The following is a 27,210-nucleotide window of genomic DNA, read 5'->3' on the forward strand; positions in this document are numbered from 1 at the left end:
ATGCCTCACTGATGACCAAGCCAAATAATATCTGGTATAATCTTAAAAAGAAAGAAGTACTTACAAGAGGTATGCAGACAGAACTAGAATTTATCAATTTAGTTGATACTTTGTGAGGTTAGGAGGGGACTTGACTATAAATGAGGAAGTTGTACTGGTAAGAAAGAAAGCCATGCGCCACCACCACTTCCTGTTTTTGCCTATAGTCGTTGGCAGAGGGCTGTGGGTTTTGCGGGCATTCCATTTATAACTCTTGACATGTCCTCCTTCCTCTTCTTCTACTCCACAAGAATAACTGGCTTCCTTTCCCCTCAAACCTAGATCCTTACCTTTGAAAATGATGCCCCCCTTTATCACGCTCTTAAGATGTTAACTCCAGAGTGACAGAAAAATTCCATGTAACCATTAAATAAGGAAGTATGCTGTTCTTGGTGGGTATTTTGGACTTTCACTCCAGCAGGAATGATGGAACTGGGGCTTCATTCATATTTTCCTACTCTGTTTCCATGGTAACAATGCACATTTAAAAAAGAAATGGAAGAGTTTAGGAGGCCTACACCATGGGCTTGTTGCCCTCCCTTCCCTCATCCTACCACCAATCACAGTGTCGTCCTCGCAAGTCCCTTAGCCCCTGTGAATCTTAGTTTCCTTACCTATAAATTAGGGATGTTACATAGGGTTGTTATAAAGATCCCATGAAACATGTACACTTTATAACATCTTTTTTTCTAACTCTTAAAAAAAAAAAAAAGCTTTTCCCAGCTAACAAACCATACCAAAAGAGGTTACAGGTGGTTTCGGTCGGTACGCTGTAGTTTGCGAACCCCTGATATAGATGTAGATCACTGATACCATGTACCCAAAGTGAAGTGAAGCCTGTGGCTATAGAACAAGGCATAACTAACTGGCCCACACGAGGGCAGTTTCCCACTCTACTAAACCAACTACCACTCTGAGCAATAAAAATTCAAGTCAACCCTGAAAATCCAAATTTCTGGACTATACTGACCTACTGTGCTGATATGCACCTGGCCTACTGCAACCCAGTAGAGTGGACGAAAAGGAGGCCTCCATGCGTCATCATGGAGGCTGAATGATGGCAAAACCTTAGACAGTATAGTTAAGTTGGTTCTTGCTGGCTAAGAAAGACACAATGCTCCAAAACGGAGGCGATGCTGTTGTCCTCGGGTAGCACGATGGCACCGGATGCAATTCGGTATAGAAAGGACTGAGCATATACTCCCTGCACATGCTCTTGCGCATGTACTCGGTGCACACACTCGCCCGCCTTTCTGGGGCCACGAGAACTGCCTTCTTGGAACCCCTTATCAGACACATCTTAGATGACTCACCCAACTAAGCATAACTGCTCAACTTTTAAAAACAATGGGTGGGACTCATCTCCTACGCTTGCCAACCCTCTTCGTTTACAAAATAGGCACTCATTTTTAGCACAACACAAACCATTTTCCTATTTCCCTATTTCTGAAAAGCTTCTTAATCCAGTGAATTTCAATAGAGTTCAATGGCACTGCCACTGTCCTTTTTACATGTATCTCAAATGTTGGCAAGCCTGAATGTGCCATTTCTCCCCTTCCTGTATTATTATTATTCCCAAACAAGAGACTCTGATGCCAATGATTTTTGCTGCCAGCTAAAGGACAACAATTTTCTCTTCAGATCATTTCTAAGGAACAGTGATGATGACTCAAAGAATTTTAAAAACAACTAACTGATTGACAAGAAAGAGAAGATGAATGTGTCTATACTCCTGGACCTCCTAGGATCACCGGAAGCGTCGGGTTTCCCTACTGACTTCCTCTTTAATCGCATGGTTTTTTAGATCACAAGATCCAGTTTGGTCTTTCCTCAGGAAGCAAAGAACTGCCTGCTTAGGAGCCCACAGAGAAAGACAACTTAACATTTATGAGGAATAACTTGATAAATATCACACAGACCATCTTTGTCACTGCTAAGAGCAAAATTATCATCTTGGTGGGCGTGATTCAAACTTTTCAGAATATATATGAAGTAATGAAGCAAGGAGAGTTCAAGAACATGCAGAGTACATACTGGCGAAGGTACACTGCAATCTCACTCCAATCTAGTAGAATTTGCTGAAAAAATATTAGACTTTAGAGCTATACTGAGGCGATTGTTTAAGAATACAAACCTCTTGATATCATAAGAAGCCCATTTTGGGGGACAGGATAATAATGATCAAATACCTACAAGATACGAACAGGACTTAGGGCAATGTGTTGATGCACCTGTGGTCCTAATTCCATTTCTATCTTCCCCTTATGTAGGCTCAACTGTAAAACACTGAATTTAAAGAGAGAAGGCCCCTGCTAGTCTCGTCTTGCTTTACAGAGATCTTTATATTCTAGGTTGACCCTCACTGACATGGCTATTTACTGGTTTGTTTGTAAACAGTGTCATTATAGGTAATACAGTGTTGCATCTTTTTGGTGGTAGGATAATGATAAATGGTCCACTGAGATAAATATTAAGAAAAAGGGAGACAGAATTCACCTACAATTGAAGCAAACAATTCACCACAAAGTGAAAGTAATTGCTCTAAACTGAAAATGACAATTACTGTCCTTTTTGCAAGTAGCAATTTAACAACAAATGCCCATTTAGCAATGTAATACTAACCTCTTACAGGATTTAATAGGCTCTGAACTATTTAGACTTTTCAAATGAAGGAGGCATTCCCAGGAAAGTAACCAAGTAACCACTTGGTAGTGAGTCCTCTACTAACCTGGTTATTATCATTACAGCTCCCATAGCCCACTTAAACTTTGAGAGTGAGCCAAACCTTTCTATTGGTATTTGCCCTATGAGAAGGTTACAACATTATGAAAGCCATCGCTTTGCCCTTAAGCCCTGTTTTGGTGTTTGCTAAATCTAATTAATTCACTCATTTCAATGCATATTCATTCACTCATTTCAATGAAACTTTATTGAGAATCGCCTAGATGCAAGCAACCGTTCTAGATCTTATTGGGGCAGGGGGGATGACTCGAAAAAGGAAGAATTAGACATTAATCTTGCTCCTCGTAGGGCTCAGAGTTCAATAGGGAAGGCAAAATAAACGCATAATTAATGGACATAATACTTGCTATTGGAAAGGTTAAGAAAGGAGAAAGAAGAGAGAGAGAGCCTCTCTTGTACCTGGGAGGATGGGGAAACATTTCTGGAGATGGCATCCGATTCAGAAGCCCAGAGGCCTGTGGGAATAAGGAGGGGGAAAGGCCAGGGTGACAAGGACGGGGCAGGAGGCCTTTACAGAATAGAAAGAGGTTGCCTGGCTCAAGCAGAGGCTATCAGAAGGGAGATGGGGTTGAAAATATAGTTTGGAACAGGTGGCACAGCACCAACTGCTTATTTTCACTCTTATGGTCTTAAATATCAATACTGAAAATCTGTTCTTCCTCAAGTTTTCTGTAAGAGGGGGAAAGTCTTACTGCATAGGTTTTAAATTCCCTAAAAAAGAAGTTTTTTTTTTAAATTAGTTTCCTCCCCTAAAAACACATGGTAGCAAAGATAATACAGAGAGTGTAAACTTTGCACCCCAGCCCCTGTGTCACTCTCCAAAAGTAACCACTGTCAACAGCTTACTTGTGTAGGGTATATGCATTTACACACAACCTCCCTCCTTGCTCATTTCCACTTAACATTCAGGTTTTTCCACATAATATTATTCCTGGGAAGTTTTTCCATACCAGTACATAGATATCCAGTTTGCTTTTTTATTTTTAAAGATTTTTATTTATTTGAGAGAGAATAAGAACATGAGTGGGGTGAGGGGCAGAGGGAGAAGCAGACTCCCCACTGAGCAGCGAGCCTGATGTGGGACTCGATCCCAGGACCCTGAGATCATGACCTGAGCTGAAGGCAGATGTTTAACCAATCAAGCCACCCAGGTACCCCCAGTTTGCTCTTCTAAATAGTCATGTAATATTCTACTTTATGGAACTACTATGATTATTTAACCAATTCTCTCATAATGGACTTGGTATTATCTGACTTTGCTAGTACTTGGTTTTTAATTCTTAATAACAATAATTTAGTTAAATCTTTGGAATTAAATCCAAGGGCTCACAAAGACAGTAAGGAGTCTTAAAAGCACACAAGGCCAAGTCAGATGTAGATATGACATGTACAAAGAAGTTCAGAATGTTTATTAATTTTATGATATATTTTAGGCATATATTTCATTGGCTGTGACCAGAAACTTGGTTACCCCTGAGCTACAATTTAATGCACTTGATATTCCAAAACTATTTCCTTTACAATATGGGTGGTAAAAAGTAGTAAAATAGCCCCTGATGATTATACAAGGCGATTTTTAAAGCTAAAATATTAACTTGCAAGTATCTATTGATAAGAATAAAATTTCTCTCATGATGTATATTAATTATGCAAATTTGGTTTCTGAAAAGCAATATAGTGTTTTAGATTACACAGGTTCTAGGGTCAAAAAAAGCCTGAATGGAACTCTGGCTCTCCACCTTGCTAAGTTGTTATTAAGCCTCAGTTACTTCATCTGTAAAATGAAGCTAATACTTCATAGTGTTGATGGAGATTATTATTATTTTCAAAGATTTTATTTATTTATTCATGAAAGACATGAGAGAGAGAGAGAGAGAGAGGCAGAGACACAGGCCGAGGGAGAAGCAGGCTCCATGCAGGGAGCCAGACATGGGACGCGATCCCAGATCTCCAGGATCACGCCCTGGGCTGAAGGCGGCACTAAACCACTGAGCCACTTGGGCTGCCCTGTTGATGGAGATTAAATGAGATATATGGCATATATAATTACTGTTCAATAAATGTTAACCATTATTTTTTTTTTGTTAACCATTATTTAATGACTACCTAATTAATACTTCAGCAACACATACTATATAGTGTTATTATATACCAGGCACTACTGGTGTTCCCTTCATCTCTCTCTTTCTCACATGCACACTCACTCTTTCTCTGTCATACACACACACATACACACACACACTCTCACGGCAGCCCTATGGGATTGATACTAATTAATAAATGTCTTCTTGCATACCACTTTTCAAAGTGTGTCTTTAGCTAGATTATCTTTTTATCCTCATAAAAAGTGACATAAAAAATGCCAAATGAGACAAAAAATTCAAAAACTTAAAAAATGAGAGACTCTGGAATGGTCATCAACCAAAATAAAATTTAAACCAAACTAAAATTTAAACAATCTATATAGATTGTTATGTTATTTCACAATTATCATTTCAAACAGATGGTTTATAAACTCAGTGTTTACGATAAATGATCATATCTTTTGAACTCTCAGAAGTATTATCAATTAGTTTCTCCTTTTTCATGGTTTTACACTTAAGGACTATATTATTAAAGTAATAATAAATGATGATAACTGCTAATAAGTTATGGAAAAATATAAAGCATTTATTGCTTTTCAGATTAGACATTGTTTAATAAGCCTCTCATTTACTTGCTACTGTGAAGAAATTGTACATTCTAAAGATATTCATTTTCTATAAAATGCATACCTTTTTAATAGATACCTTTAGAAATGTAACTTCCCTGTTTCAGGCTGGCTTGGGGCAGATGGTAAGGTGAAATAAAAAAACAAAACAAAACCCACCAAAAAAAAAAAAAAACAACAAAACAAAACAAAACAAAAAAAAACAAAACAAAACAAAACCCACCATTCTTCCATGCCAATATTTACTTTTCTCTTCTTTTCTTTTTTGGGGGGGAGGGGCTGAGGAAGAGGGAGAGAGAGAATCTTAAGCAGGCTCCATATCTAGTACACAGCCCTAGTCCGGGTTCAATCACTGAGACCCTGAGATCTCAACCTGAGCTGAAATCAGACGTTTGACACTTAACCCACTGAGCCATCCAGACACCCTGCCGATATTTACTGTTAATGCCACTATGGCCAAGATGGAGTTACAGAGAAGCTATGTAAAAAAAATCAGTGATAGAAGAGAGAGCTAGTAGAAGAGTTTTTAGCACCCACTGCCTTTTCCTTGGATCCCATATCTTAGGGTGCATTTTACCCTGAGAAACTTGTACCTCAGCACATCCCCAAACTGCTGCCTCAGGGTATAGCCCTATTTTGTTTCTAACAGAGAACACATACTGTCAGAACAGCTGTAAGCTGAGATTCCCATTCCCGTACTTCCTCTTCCTAAGATGGAATTATAGGGCTTCAGAATTCAGGAAAATACAAAACCTAACTGCATTTTTCCATTGGGGCAGAGTTCACTGAATCCAACTGAATCAGATGTGTGTTAAACAAGGATGACAGCCATTATGGTTAGGTCAAAAAACGAGCCCCACATTCATCCAAGAAAAAGAAATCACTCCCGCAAGTTTTCAGATGACCCGAGTGAAGAGCTCCGCACCCAGCCTCAGGGAGACTCAGAGGAGCCTTCCCAGCTGCTTTTCTAAAGAAGCTTGGACAAGCTTGGACTCTTTTTCGGGTTGGCTAATATGAGTCTGGAACAGGGCCCTGTACCAGATGAAATATCTTGATCCTGCCAACTGCTTCTTGGCTTTGAGCAGCTGTAGGAGCAGCTGGTTTTACAACACACAGAGTGAGTCCTTGTTCTAAGGTAGGAGATTTCAACATTTTGTGAAAAGCTTATAAGTTTGGGTCTTTATACAACTACCTTAGGAGCTTTCACCTGATGATTTGGTGTGTTGTGCTTGCTACTCATGCATCTTGCAAATAACCAAATAATTTATGAGAGTTTTATACAGGGAAGTCTTCCTGCAACCGAAGAGTCAAGTTTATCCAATTCTTTGCTTCAGTCAGAACCTGAAGAGTCATGAGATAAGAGATCAATTATCCCTGAATCACTATAATTAAAAATCAACTGAATCCTAGGAATGGTAGATTGAATATAAGAACTTGCCCTGCTCCCTCCTAAGAACACAAGAAGAGCCAAGAATCACAAAATTTCAGAACTAGAAAGCAGACAAAGCTGAACCTTAAATTGGCAGTGGAGAAAGCCAAGACCACAGAATTCCCAAAAGGCCCTGGTGGCATTACTGGAAGTAGGGAACAATGGAAGGGATGAGCTAAAATAAAGAGGATCTTCAAGAAATAGCTAGATTCCTCAGACCAGGCACCTATTCCGTAAAGTTGAGTCATTGCTCATCCCCCACCTAGCAAAAGATATTTATCTGAAGATACATTCTCTGGAAAGTGCCAAATATAGGTCTCTAGGTGAGGGATTCAGCACAACTTATGGGGGGGTAGGTACTGTCAGGAAAACTGGGATTTGGTGAACACATGCAACTGAGATATTCACTCCAAACCTTTCCCCCAACTTGGTTCCCAGAAAGACGGCAGCAATGCTCAGCCCCTCCGGACAGGTGACTGGAAGACCCTGGGTGCTCCAAACAGCCAAAGAGTAACTGACACTGGTAGTTCCCCAAGAAAAGGGCTGCTGACAAAAAAAGAAAGAAAAAGAAAAGAAAAGAAAAGAAAAGAAAAGAAAAGAAAGAAAAGAAAAGAAAAGAAAAGAAAAGAAAAGAAAAGAAAAGAAAAGGAAAGGAAAGGGCTGCTGACAACACCTTAAATGAAGTTATTGCCAACAAGCCCCACCCACCGGTAGCAGGCCTAAATTAATCTTGTTTTCCTCATCCCTTACTTTTGAATATAAAAGACAAAGAAGGACCACTTGACATCTGAGGAAAGATTCTACAAAATGAAAGATAATGTCCAAAGCAAACAAAAAATCAACTTGCACCAGAGAGATACTGAATTCAGCAGAATTCAGGCTGTGGGAAACTCTAAGAGGACAAATGGCCCAGTTTCTTTAACAACTAAACTGTATACAAAAAAAGGAGAAAGAGAAGTGGGGAAGTCTTTAGTCTATAGACTAAAAGAGATTAAAACACACATCAACCAATTGTACTGTATGGACCTTATTTGAGTACTGATTTGGAAAATCCAGTTGTTCTTTTTAATGAGATAGATAGGCAATCCAAATATCATTCAGATATTTGATGACATTAAGGAACTGGGTTTTTAGCTGTGACATATCATGGTTCTGTTTTAGTAAACCTTGTATTTTAAATGAGACATATACAGAGATATTTATGGATAAAATAATATTAGAGCTGGGATTTGCTTCAAGACAAACCAGGTGAGGGGGATGATTAAACAAGAATGGCCATGGGATGAAGGGAACATGGGAATCTTTTATGCTCTTCTTTCCACATTATGCTTGAAATTCACTAGAAGCCTTAGAGAAAACACGGACATCAAAAAACAAAATAATATAATATAAAAAGGAATATTCCAAGAATCTTTAAAAACTCCTATAAATAAAACAATAATAACAGAAATAAAGCATTCAGTAAAGAGCTGGGGGAAATTGAGGACATATCCCAGAAGCTATAGTGAAAAATCATAGAAATGAAAATAAAGAATAAAAATTAGAGGACTAGTCCAGAAGGTCCAGAATCTGGGGAGCAGTTCCAGAAACAGAGAAAAGGAAAAGAGGAAGAAGGAATTCATTAACACAATAATGTATAAGAGAATGTCCCCAAACTACTTTTTTTTTTTTTTAAGATTTTACTTTTTTATTCAGGAGAGGCAGAGACATAGGCAGAGGAAGAACCAGTCCCTGAACTTCTAAAAGAAAAGGAGGCACACATGCCTGACACAATAGATGATAAAGACCCACATTAAGACACATCACTGTAGGGGTGCCTGGGTGGCTCAGTGGTTGAGCGTCTGCTTTCAGCTCAGGGCATGATCCTGGGGTCCTGGGATCGAGTCCTGCATCAGGCTCCTTGCAGGGAACCTGCTTCTCCCTCTGCCTATGCCTCTGCCTCTCTCTCTGTCTCTCATGAATAAATAAATAAAATCTTAAAAAAAAAAAAAAGACACATCACTGTAACACTGCAGAACATGGGGGACAAATTTCTAGAAACAAATTTCCAGAAACAAAATGGAACAAAACAAAACCACTGGCTGTATAGGAAAGAGCAGGAATCAGAAGGATACAGGACTTCAAAACAGAAGAAACCAGAAAACATTAGAGTAATACCTTCAAATTCTGGAGGAAAATTATTGCCAGTATAGAGTTCCATATCCAGCCCAACTACCAATCAAAGGTGAAGGTAGAATAAAAACATTGTGCAGACATGAAGGTCTTGAAACAAAAAACTTATTTCTATTTATCCTTTCTCAGCAATAAAAACAAGGAAGTAAATCCAGAAAAAGGAAGAAGTGGAATACAGGGAATAGGGATCTAGCCGAGAAGAGAGGTGAAGGGGATTCCCAGAATGTGACAAGGAGAGACTCCACAATGAAAGTCTGTTCCCTCTACCTCAGTTCTCTTATCTGTAAAGTGGGGAGCTAACACTAGTACCTATCTCAGAGATTTGCAAGGATTCAGCATAAAACACTTCGAGTAGTACCTGGTACAAAGTAAGAGCTACAAGTTACTGTCGCTACCATCCTCAAAGAATTGACTCTTACTATGTTAACATAGAACTAACTACTTGATATAATGCAATAACTGAAAAAAATTAATGGAAAACACATTTCTGAACTGAACATATTTCCAACTTTAGAAAAACTGAAAACAGTCACAGACCATAGGGTTTCAAAGGTTGGCGGGGTTCTGAGATTTTTCTAGTGCAATTTTCTTGTTTTACAGAGTAGACAACTGCAGCTCAGAGTGGAAAAGTAACTTGCTTAAGACTACACAGCCATTTAGAAGAGCTGGGACTAGCAGTTAGGTGTCCCTGGCCACTGCTCTGAAAATCACAAGTGCAGCAAACCCTCAGGTATCCTCAGAGTTCCACACATACCAAAAAAGTCACCATAGAAATATTTTGCCCAACTCCATGATTTTACCCTAAAACCTAGCACTTGGCTCAAGATACACATAAACAGAAAGACCATATAGAATGATTCACCCAGCACAATAAAGAGAAGAGGCTACAGTTGGGTTTACTGAGTTGGGCGGACAATGAGGAGGAAAATGTATTGAATTCACTGTCCTATCGCAGAGTTTTAATTCTAGAAAGGAGGTATCTAGTGGGTTTACACATAAGAGGAAGAATTTTAATCCCTAGCGCTACTGACCAATATGGCACATCACGGATGGACATCACTGATCCCTGAGTAATGGAATGGATACCAATGTACTTTCATCACAGTTTTCTAAGTCTTTCTAAAGGAACATACACAATTTGTAGGAGTACTAGCCATTTCAGTCACTGCTTCCAAGGAAATGATGCTTTCATCTAAACAATCCAGCAATGAAGACTAATGAGTGAGGCCAATGAAGAACGTGAGTGTAGTCACGTGGGAAAAGGCTGGAGGAGAGAATTTCCTCCTTGCCTTATCAGGCAAAACACCACTAATACTCCATGAGGTTTGAGAGGGGAATCAGGCTGGGTGAGCATTTTCCTGGCATCAATTCTAGGATCTGTTTTCACCTTGGTCCAACTGAAAATAAGCCCTCTGTACATCTGCAGAAAGTCCCATTCAACACTGCGAGAAAAAGTTATATAAAACAAAATTGCCTATTTTCTTTTAACTAACTCTCAGAGGAAAAGTACATGCTAATTTCTCGTCTGTGCTTCTTGGCTATTTATTATAAACAAATTTGCAATTACCCTTGGATATGGTACATGTTCCATTGCAATCCAAATACCAAAGTGGTGAGTGGCTGGATTAAACACCTCTAAATATTTTGACCTTTTAGCTGAGATTTAAAGTGACAGGTAAGGAATCCAAAAATACCAAAAGTGCTATTATGAAATCTTTTAATCCTTTTTATAAAGGCTTATTTTGGTATTTTTGATAAATAAAAAGATTTCCTCTTTTCCACTTTCTTATAAACATTAGACGCAACTTGGAAAATCATTCCAACAAATAATATAAAAGTATGTACTCATGACTTCACCAAATTACTAAAAACATAAAAAGAAATATTCGGAAATACTTCCAATTTCTTCCATATATGATCAGAAACATACAGAAAATAGTTTTAAAATGGAAAGTATTGTAGTGTCAAAACTCACAGAAAAAGTAGGATTCCGGTGTTTGCCAGGGCAAAGGCGAGTCCCAAAATCCCACTGCCCATAATGGCGTTGCTTAGGTTAAAAACAGACATTCCTAAGGACGTTGTTCCTGGAATCTAAACAAAGAGACACACATAAGCACAACAGTCCCCAAGAAAGTACCTCATGCCAAAGTCTTTAAAGCACTATTAGGAACCAGTGGAGAAAAAAAATTCAAGAAATACTTCCTTAGTGGTCTAGTTATTTATTTTCTAAAATGGGTTTTGGGAGAAAATACACAGGATCAGAGGAATACCCTGGTGAATATAAATAGCTGTACTTGGGGTATTATGCTACACGATTTAAAAACATCTGTCCCAATTTATGTGATTAAAACAAATAAACATACTTTATTATGATGACACTTACATATTCATCACATTTCTTTTTCTCCAAATGGCTGTTGGTGAGACTTCTTCTACTTTCGCGATCAGAAATAAACTTGCTGTAAAGACATGTATAATAATTTAACATCACACTGATGATTGAAGCTTAAAATTATAACTTATCAAGATATCACACATAAAAAGTCATGAGAGGGTTACTTAAGAGTTTACTGCCCTATTCAACCACTTTTCTGTTTTGTTTGCTTTGTTCTTTGCCCGTAATAGTTGTCTACGCTCTTGTTTTACCAAATAAACTGAGTCTCCAAGGGCAGATCTTTGCTTCATTTGTTTCTATACCCCTCGCTCTACTTAGTAGAAAACACTGATAGTAGCAGGTGTCCATCTTTAGATGAAATGAAAGACAACCACCTTCATCAAAAAGAATAATCTCAAATCATTTCAATACTAATAAATTAAAACACTATACGCACTATAAGTTAACTTTCACATAGATTTTTCTCTAACTGAAAATTAGATGATGTCAAGGATACTATAAAGCTGGCATTTTAAAAGAATACTGGAAACAGATCTCCTTCGGAGCTCACATCCCTGGCGCACAAACTTAAATAAGCATCCCTCTCTGCTGCAAAAAAAGAAAATAACTCTTTCCCCATCAAACATTCCTTCAGCAACTGCTATATGCAAGTCAGCAGGCCAGACGGTAAGGGAGACATGGGGCTATGTAATAAATGATGCAGACACTAGGCTATATGAGTTCAGGCTAAGAGATCATGGTGAGGGGGAAGGCAGGGCATATAGTCCATGGTGAGGGACAGTTAGGGCTTTAAGAAAGCATGGCATTTAGAACTTGAGCTCGAATCCTCACTAGCTCTGAGGGACTGAGATATGAGCCATGCTACCTCCGTTTTCTCATCTGTGAAGTGGGAGTAACTCTATTCCATTATCTCATAGCATTAAGTAAGAGAGCATGAGTAAAACATCAGTACAGCTCCAGGCACAGAGTAACAGCAATAGATGCTAATCACTACTCACCACCAAGGAGGTGGGACTTAAGTTGGGATGGAAAGATTCAGACAGGCTGCCTAGAGTAAAGTATATACAAACGTATAGAAACAGGAATTCAGAAAGCTCTAAGAACTATCAAATATATTCATGATTAATATGAGAACTTTATGGTCTAAATTCGTAATTAAAAAAAAAAAATTCCCATGGTGCCTGGGTGGCTCAGTTGGTTGAGCAGCTAACTCTTGATCTCAACTCAGGTCTTGCTTGATCTCAGAGTCCTGAGTTCAAGCCCCACATTGGAGCCTAGTTAGAAAAAAATCCTGGCGCACCTGGGTGGCTCAATCAGTTAAGTGTCTGCCTTCAGCTCAAGTCATGATCCCAGAGTCCTGGGATTGAGCCACCGGTGGGGCTCCATACTCAGCAGGGAGTCTGCTTCTTGGTTTCCCTCTGCCCCTCCTCTGCCCTGCGCCCCTCCCCTGCCCTGCTCGTGTGCACTCTCTCTCTCTCTAAAATAAAATCTTTTTAAAAATATCTCCATTAACAAAACAAGTGTTATTGTCAAAGAAAAGTCCATTCATGGGTAAACTGCTACATGGATTAGCAGGACACTTTAGGGATGCTTTTTAGCTCTTCTGAAAATTTGATTGTCCAGTTTTAGCAAGAACTAGTCACAGTGAATTTTTCACCAATGAACGTAAAGCCACTTGAATTGGGCTTTTTAAAGACTCAGATATCTTTAAATTGTGCACTACATTTTCATATATGTTTTGAATGATGCTATATTTCACAATAAAACATTTTTTAAATGAAAGATACATATCATCAATGTTGGTTTAATTTAGCTACCTTTTCTCATCTTTGATCCAAGGGGTCTGGCTTCTCTTACTTCTCCAAGTTCGCCTTATTTTGCCAAGCTAACCTCAAGAGAGGTGACACACAGGCTACGAACTTCCCCGGGGGGCCACCACCTCACATAAGCAGCACAATCTGCAGTTTATCCCTTTGGCATCTAGGCAGATGTGTCTGCAACCTGTCCTGTTAGGGTGAGAGAGCGAAAGGAAGTAGAAGGGAATCTCCGTCTCCTGAAACGTAGGAGAGACTGTCCCAGATAAACCCAGAATAGGGAGGTCTGGCTGTGCAAAAGGCAGACGAGATAAGGAATCCAGAGAAGGAAAAGCTGCTTCTATCGGTAGAATTAGCCAGACAAAACTTAAAGGCAGAGGCCTAAGAAACAGTATTACAGGTTCTTAGCAAGAGAATGGCATCAGGAAACCAGTATCTTTGGAGACCAATCTGGAAGTTGTATAGCATTGTTATTAATGATTGGTGTGGCCCTCCTTTTGCCCTCAACATTTTTTAAAAACGATTTTATTTAATTTATCTGAGAGACAGAGGGAGGGAGAGAGAGATTGCAAGCATGAGCGGGGGGAGAGGTAGAAGGACAGGGAGAGGGACAAGCAGACTCTCCACCATGCACAGAGCCCGCCAAGGGGCTCAATCCCAGGACACAGGGGTTGGGCACTTAACCAACTGAGCTGCCCAGGTGCTCCTGCCCTTAACATTTTAAATCTTTATACAGAATTGAGGCTAATAGATCTGGCTGAAAAGAGGCAAAGGAAGGCTGTCTTCCATTTCACACAGGCAGACCCAAAAAACATGGGTGCTGGACTTGCCAAGATGAAAGCGACTCCTATTTAGTGTTGCTATTACACAAAAGATTATTTAATCAGACTGACTTTGACAACCAACTCAAGTCTAACTAAATCTTTATCCAGAAGGTCCCCCATTTGCCTTCCTTGTAGAGGGACTTGATTTCCAAAAAGCATTTCCACTATTTTTAAATCAAGAGGAAAGCCCCCAATGTTTTCAAAGAAGACACCCAAAACACCAGTAAATGGCGACCCAACTTATGGCAGACCCAAGTTCCCAGCCCGGCAGCTCTCCTCAGAATTGGTGGCAGAGGACTGGTGGGCAGAGAAGAATGGGACACAGGCACCGTGACACCAAGGGCGTCTACCAGGGTCAAACACCGTGCAATGGAATGGGATAAAGAATAAGGTCCCTGCGTGATTGCCAGGTCTCCCCTGCAGGACTTCTGCAGGATGAGAATAACCAAACTAACTTTCAGAGCTGCGGTAGTGAGTTACCATTACAAAGCACATTAAAAAAATGTGTGTCAGGCGCCTCCCTGGTTCTGCTTCTCCCAGTCTACTTTCTGCCACATGGCTTAATCGGTTTTCCCCCAAAATCTTCACTGGCTCCCCCACTGAGAAAGTTTCAAGGACAGATTCCCTACCCTGCAATTCTAGGTATTGCTTAATTTAATTTTGTCTCAATGCTCCAATCTCAGCTCCCCCTGACCCTCAAAATGATCTTCCAAAGAGAAGTGAGAACTGAGACAAGCAAGGCCAGTGCATTCTGCAGTATATCCCAAAACTTAACTCCTAATAGCCTACTGTTGGCCAGAAGCCTTACCGAGCACATGAACAGTTGATTAACACACATTTTGTATACGTGCTACATACTGTTTTCTTACAAGAAAGCAAGCTAGAGAAAAGAAAACGTTATGAAGAAAATCATGAGGAAGAGAAATTACATTTACAGGACTGTACTGTATTTACTAAAAAAAAATTTTTTTTTTAAATTGGACGCATGCAGTTCAAGCCCATGTTGTTCAAGGATCAACTCTAGTAGGAATCCACTCTCACCTCAGAAGGCCCTCCACCCTCCTCTTAGCCTGCACCATCCTGCCAGTTCAAAGCCCTCTCCTTCCATGAGTCTTCTTATACTTTGGTCTAAATGGAGTTTTCTGACTCTGACCTATTTACTATTTTTCTGTGGCACAGACTGAGCCCTGAGGTCATTTTGCATCCTGAGCTGTTATGTGGCACCCTCACTCCCTCTCCTTATACGTACCTGCCCATGCATCTGCAATTCAGAAGACCCTCCATAACCTGCATAGGCATCTTCTTTTAAGGAACTGTGGAGTAGCTTAGGCTGCAGGGAAATCTAACTCACAAGAATGAAGTACTTAAAGAAAGCCTCTTTATTCCCTTTGATTGTTCCAAATTTTTCTTCCCTGTAGTCTTTATAGCTTTGCTCTGTACTTCTGTAAATGTCTTTAAAACAAATAAAACCAACCCTTTTTGTAATGGAAAAGTCCATTCAAAATAACTAGGTCATGCAGCTTATTACAGGTTCCTGTTATCTCACCATTTAAAAAAAAAATGCAATTGCATGTTAAAAACCACTGACCTCTGGCAAAGAAATAGGAATAAAACTTCTTTTTTATTGACTTAAAAATGGGCTATGGGTGAAGGTGCCTTTGACATATGGTCTCAGACGATAGAAGTATTATTAAAAGAAGAATTTCCACTGGGTCGGTCTGTACCTACAAAGCAGAATTCAACAACTCTTAGGGAACCAATTGTTCTGTGTCCAAAACAAAACAAAGTAAAACCTACAGTGGCTGTCGTGGTGACCTTCAATAGACAAAGCCTTAAAAAGGATGTAGGCGTTATACTGAGATAGTGTGAAAGGAGGAGAGAAATACAGAGCAGTTATTTAAAACTAAAAATAAATCAACAACAATCCAATTAAGGATGGGTTGTACGATAGGAAGATAATCTTCCTATTGTAATCTCTACCAATCAGGTTCTTACTAGATGATAGTGTTTCATTTGAGGATTCATAACACAAAAGAGATGAGTGCTTGAACCTAAATGACCTTTGCTAGTTCTTTACCGAAATTCTAACACTCTATTAAAAAGGAAAAGGAAGAGAGAACTGGAGGAAAGAAGTAACAAAGAGATTGGAAAACATGAAAGAATGAAAGAAACAGAAGGCATTTAAAGAGAAGACAGATCCAGATGGCCAACAGACACATGAAAAGATGCTCGATATCACTCATCATCAGGGAAATGCAAATCAAAACCACAGATATCACCTCACACCTGTCAGAATGGCTAAAATAAAAAACAAGAAACAATAAGTATTGGTGAAGATGTGGAGAAAAAGGAACCCTCACACACTGTTGATGGGAATGGAAACTGGTGTGGCCACTCTGGGAAACAGTATGGAGGTTCCTCAAAAAATTAAATAAAATAAATCAAAAATAGAATTACTGCTGAGTGAAGTAAGTCCATCGGAGGACAAACATTATATGTTCTCATTCATTTGGGGAATATAAATAATAGTGAAAGGGAATATAAGGGAAGGGAGAAGAAATGTGTGGGAAATATCAGAAAGGGAGACAGAACATAAAGACTCCTAACTCTGGGAACCGAACTAGGGGTGGTGGAAGGGGAGGAGGGCTGGGGGTGGGGGTGAATGGGTGATGGGCACTGGGGGGGGGGCACTTGACAGGATGAGCACTGGGTGTTATTCTGTATGTTGGTAAATTGAACACCAATAACAAATAAATTTATTAAAAAAATAATAATAATAATTACCATATGATCCAGTAATTCCCCTACTGGGTATTTACCCAAAGAATACAAAAACTAATTTGAAAAGATATATGCACCCCTATGTTTATTGCAGCATTATTTAGGATAGCCAAATTATGGAAGGGACCCAAGCATCCATCCATAGATGGGATGGATAAAGAAGATAAGGTACATACAAAGAGCCACACACAACAAAGAATGAAATCTTGCCATTCACAACAACGTGGATGGACCTAAAGGGTATAGTGCTAAGTACAATGTCAGAGAAAGACTAATACAGTATGATTTTACTCATATGTGGAATTTAAGAAACAAAGAGACAAAAAACAGATTCTTAACTATAGAAAACAAACCAAAGGTCACCAGAGGGGAGGGGCTTGGGGGGGATGGGGGAAATAGGTGAAGGGGATTAGGAGGACAGTGATTAGTGATAAGCACTGAATAATGTATAGAATTGCTGAAGAATTGCTGAATCACTATATTGCACACTCAAAACTAATATAATGTTTGTTAACTATACTTGAATTATTTTAAATGAATAAATAAATAACTTAAAAAAAACTTGAACTTAAATGACCTTTGCTAGTTCTTAACCGAAATTCTAACACTCTATTAAAAAGGAAAAGGAAGTTAAAAAACTTAAAAAAATAAAAGACTAGAGGGTAAACAAAGCCTTACCTGACAGTCAAACTCTACTGAAAAGAAAGGGAACAGAAGCCATTAAAGCAAGGAAAGAATTTTCTGACATGAAAACTGAAGACAGAAGTTGTGGAAACTTCGTCCTTAACATGTAGAAAAGATAGTACATTCTCAAGCGTCCTTCCAAATGATACGAATTTAGTACATAAATTCTTCTGGAAGATACAGAGGGATCGAAACAAACAAAGGCTGATGCAGGGTATAGTGACAAGAGTTGTCCCGGATTCTTTCAAGAAAAATCTTAAAGACTTTTCTGGGGTCATAACAATACTAACTCTACATAAAGACCAGAACAAGAATAGATAACATACATGAATATTCTCATGGATACAGCTGGGATAATCTATGAATATTTTGACAACTTTAGTATTTCAACAGCTTTAAGGTAACAATAACCAGCAACCCTCCAAAAGCTAAAGCGATAAAAAAAAAAACAAAAAAAAAACAAAAGCTAAAGCGAAATTGTTATTCCTCGGAGTGGAGAACACAGAAGTGCTTCCCAAGGAAAGAGGGTTGCCCTATTATTGATACAAACTTTTCTCCTACTAAACTAAAAGTCTTACTATTGCCAGACACTCTGCCAAACACTGTACATGGATTTGCTCATCTATTTTCACAATCATTACATGTGATCAGTACTATCATTAGTCCCATTTTAGAGAAATTAAGTAACTTGACCAAAGTGACATCGCTAGTAAGTAAAGTGCTGAGCCAGGATTTGAACCTGAGCAGGCTGGATGCAGAGCCTGAATTCTTTTTTTTTTTTTTTAACTTTTTTTTTCTTTTTAAGATTTTATTTATTTATTCACAAGAGACACAGAGAGAGAGAGGCAGAGACACAGGCAGAGGCGGGACTCGATCCTGGGACTCTGGGATCCCGTCCTGGGCTGAAGGCGGCGCCAAACCGTTGAGCCACCCGGGCTGCCCCAGAGTCTTAACCTATTCTTAACCTATAAACAGTATAACAGTATTGCATTTAATATTCCCCAACGATCCCATGAGGTAAGGTATTATTATTATCCCTGTCTCACAGGGATAGAACTAAGGCTCAAAGCACAAGGTCTACTGATTGAATCCCAATCCAAACCATGCACTAACTGTTCTCTCTGTTTGTGACTGTCTCTCTCTCATTTAACCAATATTTTGTAACATCCACCCTGTACCAGGCACTATTATCATATCATTACAAGGTATAAGAGATATAAAGATGACTAAGATGGCTCTGTCAAGAAGCTCACATCCAGAAAAAGAGTCTAGAGCCTGCCTCTCTGAAGTGTGGTCCCTGGATCAACAACATGGGCATAACATACATGAATATGAATCTCAGGCCCTGAAATAGAATCTCAGGCCCCATCACAGACCTCCCGAACCAGAATCCGCATTTTAACAAGGCTTCCAGGTGTTGAGTATGCACATTAAAATGTCAGCAGTACTGGTCCCATGGACATTTCGAAAGGTTTTGCTGTTTTAGGTAGAGATTTCTATGACTACAACCCCAAAATTAGGGCATGAAATAAAACAACTGAACTGGAATAAGGGCAGGAGTTCTAATACCCGGATGGCTCTACTCTATTTTTAACTAAACTTAAAAAGATGACTCTTACAGTACCCTAGTGGGGGAGTTCTCAGGCAAAGACATCAGTTACATGCCACGTAAGCAGAGATCAATATTTGCTTTCCACATTCTCTCTAGCTTTGTAAAAAGAGGGACCGTGACCCCAAAAGTTCACTGTTTTGGCAGATGGCCCTCTTAGATTCCTATAACTGAGCCTACTTTCCTCACTCCCATGTGAAAACGCCACAAGAAGAGTGAGAGGTATTTAGGTGTAGCTTTTGCAGGAATCATGATGGGGATCTTTTGTTTCTTTCATTGGCCTCTTTTGGCTTCATGTTGCCATATGCTGTTTTTAATTTGAATTGTCCTGGAGCCAGAAAGGAAGCAAGATTCATGAACTATGTCAGTGAAAGAGAGGACATAAAATAAAGAAAGAAATGCATCACACTGTATTTGCAGTAGCAGAACCAGATTCCACAAAGCAAGTGGTCAACACCCGCCAGCTCTCCCGCTGTACCCACTTACTGCTTTAATCAGTCTGTGAGGAAGTGAGCTCAGGCAAGGTGCCCAAGCCATGGGCGAGAATGGGTGCTTCCAGCTATTGCAAGCTGGAATCTCCTCAACAACTTAATATATTTAGTTTACTAAGTACAACTTTTAAAGATCAAATTCAGATTCTAAACTGAACATTGTAATGACTCATTTTAAGGTCCTTACAGTTTGTACTGCTTGGGCAATCAATGAAGCTTCATTATAAAACTAAACTGTCTTGTGAAATGGTTGGACTCCCATCCACTGTTAAGTGGAGGTCAGTAGTGACTGCAGAACACTCCGGGTGTACGCAGCTTAAAATAGCATTGGTATTTTAATAAAACTGGGAAAGACTACCCTTTTTTCATTAATGCCCCAATAGTCGGAGGCAGCAGCATAGAACAGAAAGACGGGGATTTCTGACAGAACCTGTGTGCACTATTGGGCAAGTTATTTTATTTCTGAGTCCCAGCATCCTGATTTGTAAAATGCATTTTAAATTTTTCCTTATTTGCAAAAGAATGTTATAAGGAAAAATGGCAATATATGCAAAAAATACTTGGCACTCAAGAAATGGTAGTCATTATTGATAATTACTCAGAAAAAGTCCAAGAAGCAAATTTAATTCCAACAGTAAGATATGTCACAACCCAGTGAATGGTACTTGGATGATAATGAGGAAGTGTCTGGGTTGCACACTTAACCTCTGAGAACATTTAGGGAAGAGAAAAGGGAGAAGCAGGGCTGGAACTTTTGAGTTTGTGATGACCACAGCTGAGGGCTCAGCAGGCCTTCCAATTGCACACCATATTAAAACATAGAGCAGATTTCCAGAAACAATTTCCACAAAGATGCCTGGTTAGCTGTTGTAGGTTTTCATCTTCTTCCATCCCATTTCCGTCTGATCACCCCCCAAATATGTACATCTCTGGAATGTTCTAGTAAGTGGTCCTGTCTATTCCACTGTCTTCCCCTGGCCTTTTAGGAGGCTACATGCTTTAAACAGACCACATCACTGAGTCCCAAGCTAGAGAGCTTCCTGTGAAATGATCCACAGACACTGGCTATAAAATCAGCATGTCAGAGAATGGCCCAGATCACTTAAAAAAGAGGGAAAAAAAGACATCAGTCCTTCTCTTCTAACTTAAGAAACATAAGACCCAAGAGTTGCAAGGACCTGCTGAGGTCATGACTGGGGCTGAGAGCTTTTGGGGCAGACTCTTCCCACCTGCCTCCCATCTACCTCCTCCCACTCATGCTCTCTTCTCTTTCTGTTTCATGTACTAATTCCCTACTACAGTTTCTCAGAGAACTACTGGGGCTCAACTATTATTATTACTATTTAAAATCTGTGATAGACATCATGCTTGTAAAGCTGTATTTGCAGTTTTAAAATGGGATCATTGGCAAATGGGATGTTGACTGTTAGTAAAAATGTGGGTGAGGGCAGATGACTGTAGTACATGCTCAGATATGAGATGCAGCAAAATTCTAGCAGCCTGTCTGATTCACAAGCATAGAGCTTTTGAAAAGTTAGGTCTGGTTGGGGTCCAGTGTATTTATATATTTTTATTAGACTCAATTGAAACATTTGAAAGGATGAATAAATTACTTTCCTATTTGCTTCATTTGCTATTGCAGACTGTGCCCAACAGATGTCACATAAGAAATTCAAATTACGTCTTCAAATGGAGCATAACTTTAGTAATGAATAATTCAGGAGAATAACCTAACACCAGAATAATATTTTAGAGACATTTCTTTCATAGGGTTGAGAGTGTTAGCTGAGAAATACTCACCTATTTATCTGACCATTTTCTACTTCGGTGAAATCATTGGAATCGTTGCTAATGTTATCATCCTCGGGCACTGTCATGTTCTGCAACTCAGTTAATTCGAGTCCACTTTTGAAATGCATCATGTTTAGAAAGTAGTATCGATAGTCAAAAAATTAGTCCAAATTCTGCTCTGAGTGTATTACAAATGGATAGCAGCAAAAATATAAGCTTGACACCCCTAAAATACAACACAATAAAAAATAAACATATGAATATCACTACTGATTAAACTGTGACAAGTAAACAATAGTCAACTTACTGATAATTTATACATTTTGCTATTCAATGCATTTGAGCAGTCTTTGTACATCAAGTTATAGAGGCTTATCTCTAAATTTTATGCCTGTCATAACTCTCCCCTCTTTATAACTACAAAATGAGTCCTGTCCCATAATTTTCCCGTTCACATTTATAGGAATACCAAGTCAACTCCAGGCATTATAGATGCCTTTTATGAAACTGTTTAAAAGGAAAGGGATGCAGTTATTTTAATGCATCCCATCACAGGGCACACACATAATGGGTGCAGACTACACAGACACAAAAGCACCTCTGATCTAGCAATCCTCGTTTAATAAAAATGCGAATCCTCAAAAAATGGCATCATGAGGGATCAACTACCCAACCTGGAGGTCAAGCAGCAAAGGACAAACCTGTGTTTTGAAATTTAGCAAACACTTTATCCATCAACTGCAAGAGATTAAATCAATCTCTTCCATGAAATCACTCCATGTTGGGGAATTAGGGAATTAAAAACTCATACTCAGGGGATTTAGGTTAATCTACCTAAAACTGTATTTCCTCTCCAGAAACAAAAGACTTGTAGAGTTCCTAGTCTGCCCTACATGGATGACTGGGACTTACATTTTGATGGCATATAAGGGGAAAAAGAGCTTCCGACACATCACAAATTAAGCAGGTGGCAACCAAAAAGAGCTAGATGTGACCTGAAAAGTAAGGCCTATGTATGTATATACAGGAACCTCACCACGGTCATCTCGATGAGGTGATGGACACCAGGGAATGAAGCAGAAAAACAAGAAAGTTTGTGTTTTTTTTTTTTTTTTTCTTTTTACCACCAAAGGCAAACCCCTTTGGATGATACTTTGTCTGATCCTGAATTCCATAAGCTGACTATAGCCTAGTTAAGAGTCAAAACCCTAATGTGCCCAGGTAAGCATCCCGGTACATCCCAACCAGTATTTTGCTAATTGACAAAATTTTCAGGACCCGTAGAAAATACCTCAGAATGATCATTTTTTAAGACTGTTCACTTTCCCACAACCAAGGCACGCAGTATTCCTTTTTGTTCGTACCGACTCCTATCTAGCATGAAATTCCCTTGGTTCCAGGATCCTTTACAACTTCCAACAGGGAGACTCACCTCAGTGCCGGTGACCTCTGTTCCCCTTTACACCTGTCCTCTTGAGTCTGGACCCCCAAATGAGGGGATGGGGAAAACCCTAGAAACCAGGCATGGACGAGACTGGAGACAAAGCCAATGAAAATACATTTTAAACCTGCGGCACTGGCGTGCTAGACTGCCCCTGCCTTTTGGGGCCAGGATAGACGGACCTTGCAGTGGGGGCCTGGAGCTTCCTACCACACCCCCAGGGAGAGGGGGCCATTGCTGTCCCCTGCTGGTGAAGACATTCTCACTGCCCACTGGGGAAGATAGGCTTAAAAAAAAAAAAAAATACTTCCTAATACTTCAGGTCCTGGGAGCTCCACTTCCCTGCAGGGCAGGGCCTCTCCTGGAGAGCAGGAGGCCAGGGCAGGGAGGGTCAAGCCCCACGTCTCCCTGGGTGGTGTGGGAGATCTCCCTAGGCTGATTCTCTAGCTGGAATGGTAGTACTAGCAACTAGGCCCATCTCTAATTGTTTTTAGTGCCTTCACACAGCAGCAGCATTTACAACCTCTTTATAAACGTCGCAGTGTGTTAACACGCACTCTTGTCGGCCGCCTTAATGAAAGCCACACAGATGGGCTAGACTGGGTGATTTCCAGGAGCCCTGCCACAAGGTCTCTTTTCTGTATCACTTCCCTCGGAGTCTGAAGTGTTACTGAAGTGATACTGCGGGGCTCGTATAAAGTTGATTCAGTGGGTGGTGTTTGCAATTTGGGCTGAGTCCTCTCCTCTGACAGAGCAGGAGGAAAGAGGACGCTGGACAAAAATTTTCTGAGGGGAGAAAAAGTTGACTAATAATAGATCTGGAGTCTACTGTTTGAATTTAAACTTTCATATCAATATACATGTGTATGTGTGTGTGTACAAATAACATACATATATATAGATAGATGGTCAATTAAATAAATGGATTAAAAAAAAGGCAAAAGCATCATAAAAAGGAAGTCCTGGCCACTAAGATGATGTCAGTATAAAGCAAATGCCAGTACTAAGTTAATCACACAGAATAAATGTTTTTTTCTTTGGCTTACACAGAAAAAAATTTTTCACAGTCAAGGAGCCTAGAAGTCCAAGATCAAGGAGTCAGCAAGTTTTGTTTCTTCTGAGGCCTATGGTCCACAGCTTGTGGATAGCGCTGCTTCTCTCTGTTCTCAATGGTCTTTCTGCTGCCTGTGTGTTGTCTGTGTCCTAATCTTTTTTTTTTAATAAATTTATTTTATTTTATTTATTTATTCATGAGAGACACAGAGAGAGAGAGAGAGAGAGAGAGGCAGAGACACAGGCAGAGGGAGAAGCAGGCTCCATGCAGGGAGCCGACATGGGACTCGATCCCGGGACTCCCAGGATCATGCCCTGGGCTGAAGGTGGCGCTAAACTGCTGAGCCACCTGGGCTCCCCAAGAATAAATTTTTATTGTTATGAAATAACCTATCTGAAATCTAACTCGTTCTTGAAAATGAAAACTGCAAAACTGGGTAAATTAACAAAGTTAGTGACACCTCTCACCAAGGCTGAGGCCACACTTAGAAATTCCTCACTGTTCAATTTATCATCTATTTACTGAGGCTCGATGATGAAGGGATTTCAAAGTTTGAGAAAGGTCAAATTCAAGAATCTGAGGCAGCTTCACAGAAAAGTCACATTTGGACCAGCCCTTGAAAAAGACATTTTTTTTTTTCTTATTCTAAAACTAATACATACCAGGGAGTCTTCAGAACCAGGCCTTGCAAAAGAGATCCCACCACCCAAAACTGGGCCACTATTAGACTCTGGTGTACTTCCTCTCCCCTCTTCTTCTTTTTTCTTCATTTTCCTTTCCTGATTTTTCTTTCTCCCTCTCTAGTTCCTTCTCTCCCCCCTCCTTTTTTTTTAACATTGGGATTTTAGATTGTTTTTAACCTACTTTTCCTCATGTTGCATTACCTTATAAGCATTTTGGAGAACAGGTATCTTTTCTAAAACCACATTAGTTCCTTATTAATAAAGAATATAGGCTTTGGTAGAAAAATTAGAAGAAACATGCATGCAAAGGAAGGGGGGGGGCAAGTAAACAGAAAAAAGTCACCTGTTATGTCAGCAAACAGAGATGATCACTGTGTATATACTGGAGTATGACCTTCCGGGGCTCTTCTGTGCACATAGATATGGTGCTGAGCACACAGTAGGCACTCAATAAATATCTGTGAAATGAAAAGAGTACAAATAAAAAATAGGTCTACATTTACAAAAATGGAAATCATATCATAGAGTCTCGAAAACATTTCATTTTTTTTGCTTAACAAGATACGATCTCCTCTCCTGAGTTAGGTTGAGATAGTGAACACGGGGCTACACCATTGCTGCAAATGCTTGCTTATCTGCTGGACTGTGCTATAAGCTGACATCCAGCCCTTTCCATCTGGACAGCCACACTGCTTGGCAGACAAGTGACGGGGGGCGGGGGGTGGGGGCACTGAGCTGAGACTTCTCAATGAAGGAGAACATGGTCAACAGCACAGGCAGGAAATGCAGGCTGAGTTCAAGAAGCAAAGAATGAGAGCTTCACTGAAATTACTGAGGCGATTATCAGACAACAGAATTAATTAAAAGGCCTACCAGGGTTATTGTGTGAAGATCTTGATGTTCGCCCAACCATAATTACAATCTCTCAATATTTATAATAGGCTGCAAATTAAAGGTTTTTTTTAAAGAATTATTTATTTATTTATTTATTTATTTATTTATTTATTTATTTATTTATGAATGATAGAGAGAGAGGCAGAGACACAGGAGGAGGGAGAAGCAGGCTCCATACTGGGAGCCCAACGCGGGACTTGATTCCAGAACTCCAGGATCGCGCCCTGGGCCATAGGCAGGTGCTAAACAGCTGAGCCACGCAGGGATCCCCTGCAAATTAAAGTTTAATCGGCACAGAATATCTTTGGTCCTTTACCACAATCTCGTGAGGTACTCTTGAGCAAACATTATCTCGGTATGCCTATTGGTATACTTTACCAATAGTAAAATTAGAGCAACGTGAAATATGTAAGTCTCTACTCTTCATGGTGTTACATATCAAAGAAGATAGAGAAACTCGTCTGGCCTTACATTGCTTAAGCCCTATATAAGCGAGCAGACTATCCCATATAAGGTGACAGCATACCATAAAATATCTGCTAACTCTATGATAGAGCAAAGAATAAATCCAGAGGTTTCAGAGATATGCATGCTTACAGGTGTACGGAAGGAAGGAGGGAAGGAGGGAAGGAGGGAAGGAGGGAAGGAAGGAAGGAAGGAAGGAAGGAAGGAAGGAAGGAAGGAAGGAAGGAAGGAAGGAAGGAAGGAAGGAAGGAAGGAAAAAATAGGGCCTGGAGAAATTAGGAAAGAGTTTACAAAGTTAGGCCTTGAGCTGTATCTAAAAACAAGGAGACTTAGATGGGGGATTGGGAAGGCGTTACTTGTACTGGGAACAGCACATGCCAAATGTACACAGAACAGCCTTACACGACCATTCAGATGAACCTAGCTAGAGCAGAGGGAGCAAGGGACATGTTCTTGAGGAACAGAAGTTTTATAGGTTTGGTAAAAGCTGATTAAAAGACTGTAGGGGGGATGCCTGGGTGGCTCAATCGGTTAAGCATCCAACTCCTGATCTCAACTCAGGTCTTGATCTCAGGGTTGTGAGCTCAAGCTCCACACTGGGCTCCACATTGGGCATGGAGCCTACTTAAAACTAAACAAAATAAAATAAGATAAAATAAAATACTGTATAGGGAAAGCCAAACTATAAAGAATATATTGTAACTCGATGTCAAAAATCACTTCTTGGATGTGGTCTATGTATACAATGGAATATTCCTCAGCCATTAGAAACGACAAATACCCACCATTTGCTTCGACGTGGATGGACCTGGAGGGTATTATGCTGAGTGAAATAAGTCAATCAGAAAAGGACAAACATTATATAGTCTCATTCATTTGGGGAATATAAAAATTAGTGAAAGGGAATAAAGGGAAAGGAGAGGAAATGAGTGAAAATATCAGTGAGGGTGACAACACATGAGACACCTAACTCTGGGAAACGAACAAGGGGTAGTGGAAGGGGAGGTGGGCGGGGGGGTTGGGGTGACTGGGTGATGGGCACTGAGGGGGGCACTTGGCGGGATGAGCACTGGGTGTTATGCTATATGTTGGCAAATTGAACTCCAATAAAAAAAAAAAAAAGAAAAAAATCACTTCTTGGGAAAAATACAAATTCAATTGCTTTCTAGTTTCTAGACTTTCTAGTGGATTG

At 39.8% G+C, this 27,210-nt stretch overlaps 1 protein-coding gene across 9 annotated transcripts in view; it reads right to left on the reverse strand.

Annotated features, from left to right (window-relative positions):
* SLC38A1 (solute carrier family 38 member 1) overlaps positions 1-27,210 on the reverse strand; it is a 69,307-nt gene that overhangs the window by 27,078 nt on the left and 15,019 nt on the right. For 5 of the 9 annotated variants that reach the window (XR_005380075.1, XM_038577428.1, XM_038577427.1 and 2 more), the window contains exons 2-5: positions 25,003-25,117; positions 21,491-21,707; positions 11,476-11,551; positions 11,068-11,183 (exon numbers count right to left, since the gene is read on the reverse strand). Coding sequence is in view for 8 of the 9 variants with exons in the window: in XM_038577428.1 (XP_038433356.1) it covers positions 11,068-11,183; positions 11,476-11,551; positions 21,491-21,612 (314 nt within the window). In the remaining variant the exon portion in view is untranslated. Of the gene's footprint in view, positions 1-11,067; positions 11,184-11,475; positions 11,552-21,490; positions 21,708-22,913; positions 23,016-25,002; positions 25,118-27,210 lie in introns of all 9 variants that reach the window. The other 4 variants (XM_038577432.1, XM_038577431.1, XM_038577434.1 and 1 more) reach the window with 1 other exon arrangement.

Source organism: Canis lupus, chromosome 27, assembly GCF_011100685.1.
Source record: "Canis lupus familiaris isolate Mischka breed German Shepherd chromosome 27, alternate assembly UU_Cfam_GSD_1.0, whole genome shotgun sequence".
Lineage (NCBI taxonomy): Eukaryota > Metazoa > Chordata > Mammalia > Carnivora > Canidae > Canis > Canis lupus.